The 7,575-nt window shown below is 37.0% G+C and overlaps 1 protein-coding gene across 1 annotated transcript in view; it reads right to left on the reverse strand.

The window, feature by feature from the left end:
- Nucleotides 1–7,535, reverse strand: part of LOC139935052 (beta-1-syntrophin-like) — a 34,582-nt gene extending 27,047 nt beyond the window's left edge. The window contains exon 1 of the mRNA XM_071929502.1: nt 6,923–7,535. Within this exon, the coding sequence (XP_071785603.1) occupies nt 6,923–7,433 (511 nt within the window). The 5' untranslated portion in view covers nt 7,434–7,535. The remainder of the gene's footprint in view (nt 1–6,922) is intronic.
- Between the last annotated feature and the right edge of the window lie 40 nt (nt 7,536–7,575).

Genomic DNA, 7,575 nt, shown 5'->3' on the forward strand with positions numbered 1-7,575 from the left:
GTTGGATGGCTTCAGCTTTGTCAGACCACGGCCAGACTGACAGACAAATAATCACAGCAAACAGGGTTCTCACATGCCACAAGCTAACATACTGGCTGTTACGCATGATTTGCGTGCCGATACATTTTTAATTTTTATATAATTTTATTTTTTGTTTTTACAAAACACATGAAGAGAAAACCATGATATAGAATGCTTCAGATTGCACAGTAGGACTTCTTATTCTTAAACCAAGAGAACTAGAAACATTCTGAAGACCTCATTTCAATTCAGCATGCTTCGGCCGAACAGCATTTGAAACAAAATCTTGCTTACCAGAATAAAGTTAGCAGCCATAATACTATGTCACATGTACTATCTATAACTGGTATCCTGCTAATTTTGCTAAGCAGATACGGGTTAAACAGTATTCTCTGCTAAACGTAGCTCAATGAAATTGGGGCGATATGTCACAACTCCCCTCAAAAAACATTCCCATTCCGAACAAATGGACTCCATAGCATCCTCATGGCAGTGCCCTCTTCAAGTGGAAAGATTTGAAGATGACAAACAACTTCTCAAACGAATACTTCAAGTGCATATAATGGTAATGTACTAGAGCCTTTAAAGCCTACACACCACTACACTAATGCCCTACGGTGACCTGCTGCCTGCTTGTACCCTTGGAATGCGTTTTTAGAACACAGTCATATGTGAAACTAAATCTATGATACATGGTATGTATGCATGAGATGTTTTAATGAGAACTGCGCCACATGTTCAGCGTGGGAAATGCAAACGCAATATTACATTTGTGATCATCAGGCCATAGATAATACACTCATAAAAATGATACACCCCTTGTTTTTCTAATGAAGCCATTGGTATGTGTTTGTATTGTCGATTATTTTACTTTGATTCAATTGCTGGTGTGACTACTGTTTTGCATGATATGATCATGTTGTTGTTTTTGTTGTTGTTATTGTTTTCAAATGTAATAAAGTATTTTTTATTTTAATTTAATAATATTCATTAAAAACATATAATTTTGTTTGAGTTAAGACTAATTTGGATATATTTAAAGAAGAAAATTGAATGTCTTAAAAACACATTCCAGTTATAAATAAGTTGTACTTCAAAATCGTTAAATAATATTTTTGAAGCCAATTTACATAATAAATGATACATTAATTATTGTAAAATAATTCTAGAACAAATAAAAATAATTTTATCTAAATCTTAGTTATTTTTATTTGTTTATTATTAATGTTATCACCAACCAACAGTGGTAAACAGCTATTAACAAAAAGAGAGTACAAAATAATTACATTTACAGTTTACAAACAGATAAAAAAATGCATCACAGCAAAAAAAATTAACACCCTGTTTTCACGACAACAAAGTATTACATTTTTTTTATATTCTCACAGATGTCGGCAAAAACAATCACAATTTCCCAAACCCTTCAGTAAATAACCGTTTTGGAACTGTTTTGAAGTGTTTATTTACTGAAATTTAGCTCAACTAACAGCCAAATAAATATACAAAAAGCCATCAATCTTGAGCTGTCTCCATTGCCTCTAGGCAACATGACAGAATCCAGTCCTTTCTACCTACAGTAACCCCTCCATGAAAAGCGTCTGTTAACGCCACTTCAGGCCTGCTCCAATCTCATCGCTGCGCTAGTATTAGAGCCACTCTCTCTCGTCGGAGAAGAAAAAAATCATCTCATGATTTTGGAATCCAATTCTAGAAATAAGTAATGAACTGAAGAATGGTTATGAGTTTGTATTAAATATTATTATGATTTGGAACTCTACAGCCTTTCCGCAGTGAATGAATTCCCTTCAGTAGTAAAAACAAAATGTTTCATAAAATGTACAAATATACAGTACTCAACCGGGGGGGGGGGGGGGGGGGGGGGGGGGGGGGGGGGGTGGGGGTAACAGCATATAGGTCAACTGAGGCATTAAAGCATTGCTCCAGGACACAAATCATGACTAACATTTGAAAATAAAATAAATCAGGGCGAAAAATTAATCAAATTCAGATATATGACAAGCCACTCTAACTCCTCTCTAACTCATTACAAAACTTTAAAATTGTATAATGAAACCTGATAAAATTTATTGCAAGTTGTATAATATGCTCCAGAAGATATGGAATGAATTGCTGCATAGCATTGTTTACCCTTTTCATTAAAACTTTTTATTAAATTTTGTTTTCAACGAACTTTGACAGTCAGGGCTAAAATTTTACACCAGAAAGACAGGCAAGAGCCCAGTGATTTTAGTGCCAGGCCAGTCAGTAGTCTCTTTTGTTTTTCAATTCAATGTATTTTTGTATGATGTTCAAATATTGACTTTGACAATTTTTTTTATTTTCTTTTTTTTCACAGAGCTCAGGAATATGTATCAGTGCTTCATACACATTGGTGTAAGGGTAAAAGACAATTGGAAAACAAAAAATAGCTGCACTAGTGTAAGTTTGGCCGAGTAATAAAAAAAACATGTTTCACGTCCGGGTTTTTCAAAAAAAGGAGGAAGAGGGGCTTTTTATTTTTTATTTTTTATTTCAAGATGGCCGCCATTCTTTGTTAAATGTCAAATATCCATTGTTTTTTCTACTGCTGAAATACACAAAACATAAATGAAACAATTTAGTCGAGGCATTCAGACAAGACATTCAGATTGTTTTTGCTGAGATCATTTAAAATAACCCTATTTTAAAATTTTTTTTAAAAATGTGCATAAAAAAATAAAATAAACAAGGAAGCAGCCTGTAAAAAGGAAGCGGGCGGGGACACTAAACATGTTTCTTTTTTTACTTGGCCTTACTAAAAATCTTCAAATTTTCACCTGAAACTTTACTTATGCAGTTTAGGTACATCTTATGAGGTTTACGATGTGGCAGTTTGACATTTTGGTCGGACGAAGCTAATGTGCCAAGGGATCATATACACAAAGCTTATCTACTGGAAGGGAATTTGTTCATGCCGGCTAACCCAATGATTGAACCAAGCACCGTGAAAACCAGGGCCCAATTTCATTGCCCTGCTTACCGTAAGCAAAGAATTGGCACTTGCGGAAGCAGGGCTTACTAAGTCAAGCGCATTTCATGAGTTAGCAGGGAATTTTGGCTTGTGCGTACTGAACATTACTAGGCATTCTTTGCTAACACAGTACACAGCTACAGCTAGCAGAGAATCTTGATCGTAAGCAAAGAATTCGGCGGTAAGCAGAGCCATGAAATTGGCCCCTTGTTATTCCACTGAATGCAACCATCATTTAAAGCAAGGATACCAGCCGTAAAGTATGACATTTAAAATATACATTGAGATCAGAAAGTCATCCTAGAGGTCGCTTGACACTTGCAAAGTATCATTTCCAAAAGTGACCTTTGAAAATTGGGATTATGAATTTTAAGATGGCGTAACTGATGCAATATTCATTGTGCGCATGAATGCTTAATTACAAAGCATATGACGCAGTTGTTGTGGGTGCCATGGGTTATTTTGAGACCTGCTAGTGAGTATGAAACTAGAACATAATTTAAATGTTGGCAGAATGCCAACTGTGAATGTGCTTACAAGTTGAACCATTTCCTCATCACACAGAAAATCCAATGCAAAGGAGAAGTATGACATGAACGTAAATAGAGCTAATTTCCGGACTATTATAATTGCCATCTTCCCACAGGAAATTTGTTGTAAAATAAAATCATATCTGCAATGTTCAAACTTCCACTGCAGAAGTCAAGACGACCCATAAGCGTGGCCATGTGACCTTTCACCTATATCATCGACACAATGACCCCTACCCATATACTGTGGACTTCACAATCTTTGTATTACAATCTTGAATCATGTGAACAGTACACAACACCCAAAGATACAATTGTTTACTTGGTAAACAAAGTTCCTCTTTTTAACTTAGTAAACACACAATGTATGGCAAAGACTCTATGGATTTAAAGGGATACCTTTGGCAATTATTTCCAAAGTTAATGACCAATGATCATAAAAGCGTGCTCGGTTTGATATCTCAGAAACAATACCACCTTTTTAAATGAAATTTTCACAGGTTGGTTTTATCCGAACAGTTTAAAAAAACAAACATAATATTTATTATTTAATATTATTACTATTATTGGTTTATTTCATACTCAAATAAAAACATGGAATAAACAGTATGGCAACTGAGTGATGTTTAATTGCACCATACTATCAATAATTCATAAACTAGGAATTAAAATAATAAAAAGAAAGTAGCATACTTTGCTTCTATTAAGGGAAAACAAAATGTATTGGACAGATCATCATAACAGTACTTGATCCATCCAAACCCCATTGATGAAGGTTTTACTGCCAGACTAAAAAGTAGCCTACAATACACATCCATCACCACAAAGTTAAGCTCTCTCTTCAAATCACCCAGGCACATTCCTGAGGTCAGAAGAAAAGCAAAACTTTCCTTTACTCAATTCCTTGTCTATTGTTTAGCCTCTTCCACTGAGGAGATTATCTGGTCTCTTGTGTGGGAATGAGTACATTGGGGTGAATAGGGATAGTGATGCAAGAAGGGTGAAGTGCTATTATGCAGTCAATGGTCTTTATAAATCACAGTCTGTCACATCATGACAGACAGGATATTAAATGCAAAGGTAAACCACAGTTATTTGCTAATCGAAGGAACTGTTTATCATGGTTGTAGCTAGACCAATTTATTTTAGAGGTTAAATCATAGAGTTATATATAAAAACTAGAGGGCGCACAGGTGATGCTGCTTGTACAATCGGGACGGGACCACAAGGAGACACACGCGCGCCATTCTGTACGCGACACACGTTTGAGTTTGTGTTTATTGAACGCTACGCGTTACTGTTTTGTCAACTTACAAAATGGCCGCATGTGCGCATGCGGGGCGCCCATATAGGCCAGTGTGCCCTCTAGTTCTTATATATATCTCTATGGGTTAAAAAACTTATTCGAAGTCCACCAAGGGTGAGTGGATCAACAAAATTATTCATGTTTAATTGTGGGGGCTATCATTGCTGAAGTGCAAGCTTCAAGGCCTACTGCCAGGTTTCCAAACTGTTCATGTTATTTAAGTTGAATGCCTTTTTGACTATTGTTCTTTCTCTGTGACATTTGATACTTCTTATCATTAGCTGTGTCTGATATCAGTACACAGTAGACAATATTTTGAACAATTTGCATAGCAACACAATGTTCTCAGAGTGCTGGGCAAAAATTGCAAGTCCTAGGCAGGCCTGCCCAGCACCGCCCACCTTGGCTGCAACACTGCTGTTAATCACCAATAACAGAGATGACTTCTACAAATGGTTTCATGTCAAAAGACTTCAGGTTCTTATCTATCCGAGAAAAACAAGGTTGGGAAAACACCTTAGAGAAAGTAGTATGGCAACATACTTCAAAAATGCTCTCTTTCAAAATGGCTTGTAGAAAAAATTAAAATTGAAAAAAAAGAAAAGAAATGTAGCTAAAAACTTGTTTTAAAATGCATCATACTGCACTATATGTTTACTGGAGTTTTCTGGCCCTTTCTGCACAGTTGGGTAAAATTAACCTGAATGCCAGACAGACTGTGTATTGTAGACTGTGTATCTTTGACTATAACTTTAAGTATACCCTACCTTTAGAGGAACTTGCTGCTTGATCAGGCACCAGGGTTGACAGCGCTATCCTTAATTACACTTTGTCTTAACTGACAATGATTGATTACATAAGTTTCATCCAATGAAGGTGAAACGTTTATTTTATCTCAAATACTGAGCTCTTCAAATACTGAGCTCTTAAACCGCAGCACGCTGACTGTCAGAGCTAAGCCAGAGTCTGGTTAAAGTCCAAGGTAAAACTTGACAAGTTAATAAGTCAGGCCTCGACAGCATTCTTGTGGTGTTAAAGAGTGCATAATTATTCTCAAATAATCACTGTACACAATCCTTTTTATTCCATCGGGCTTTGAATAAATTTGCCTTCAATTTCTTTCAAGTATGATTAAATATCCGAATACAACATGGGTATCGGTGAGAGCTGGGGAGTAACCTGCGATGGACTGGCATCCCCTATCCAGGGGGAATAGAAATATTCTAAGTCGTTTAATTAATGCCAAAGGAAACCGGATATAAACACCCGCCTGATGAGCTATTACTTTTGGAAATAAATGTCACAACACCAAAATTTTACACTGGTTGTTTGGGCTAACAATGGCCATGAGTGTACACAAATTTCTGGCTTTGAAAACTGAAGTAGCCCTATAATAAAACAAGTTAAGTACACAAATACTAAAATCTATGCTTTGCCTTTGAATGACGTTTCGAACAAATTATACTGAAAAAATGATTTATTCATTTTGGGTTTTATCTCATCCTAAAAACCATCAGCTCTCAAGTTTTAAAGTTTGCAAACAAGAACACTAGCGTGGTATTTGGATGATTTTCCCCTTTGTCACATTCACAGTTATTGAATATAATTAAGTGGCCCACATTCACAGATGTAACGAACATGGGTTAGCCACTTTTAAAGAGTAATAACTCTAATATTAAATATGTAATAGTAATAAAGTTTTAAAAATAATTACAAAAATTCTTCTTCTTTGGAACCATTACTGGGTAAAGATAAAGGAAAAGTTTCCGTATGGCGCCACCACTTTTTCATTCGATTTGAAATAATATAGTATCTTATTTACCCCAACGATACCTCAATGACTATGAGATATCCCTTTTTGTAAAAATGAGTGAAAAAGGGCTGGCGCCATACGGAAAGTTATCCAAGATAAAATCCTTTAAAAAGTAAAACCCTTACAAATAAGATACATACAGCTCCCCTGCCCTGCCCCGCCCACCCCAACACCCAAACACACCCAAAAAGTAAACAAACCCTCACTCCCAACTCCCAGGTACCGTTCTACCACATTCTTACCTTCAAGGACCACCTCCTTCCCCGCCTTTTTGAGCGCTCGTACGGCCTCATCGTGGGTAGCGTCCCGCAAGTCCTCTCCATTCACGGACAAGATAGCATCTCCAACATACAAACTCTCGGTGTGATCAGCGGCAAGTCCCTTGAAGATTTTACTGATGATAATCGGCATTTTGTTCTCTTTCCCACCTTTAATGCTGACACCAAGGCCGCCAACTTCATGTTTGATGACTTTAACAACACGTTTTTGGTTGGCAATAGCATCTGGAATGTTGTCCGGGCCTTGGACTCCGTGCATGTAATCCGAATGGCGTAGCGAATCATTTTTACCGGGGTTGTTGTTCTGTTCGGTGGGCCCCGTTCCCCCTCCGTTGGCAACACCATTAGGCTCATATCCATCCTCTAAACTGATGGTCAATGTTTCTTCTTCCAGGGTAGCCAACACTCGACACCATTGATCCCTTGCAAGAACCTCCAAAAGACCTGATTTTCCGACGCCGGCGGCAGCCATCATGTTGACAAAATTTCGGCACACCAGTTTTGTTAAAAAACATCTACTTAAAAATCCTACTGTGCATCCGGATCCAACATTGCTTACTGATGGCTAGAACAGTAAATAAACAAGCAATATCTCCCTCGTTTGATGTGGTCTGGTA

Source organism: Asterias amurensis, chromosome 3 (genome assembly GCF_032118995.1).
Source record: "Asterias amurensis chromosome 3, ASM3211899v1".
Taxonomy (NCBI): Eukaryota; Metazoa; Echinodermata; class Asteroidea; order Forcipulatida; family Asteriidae; genus Asterias; species Asterias amurensis.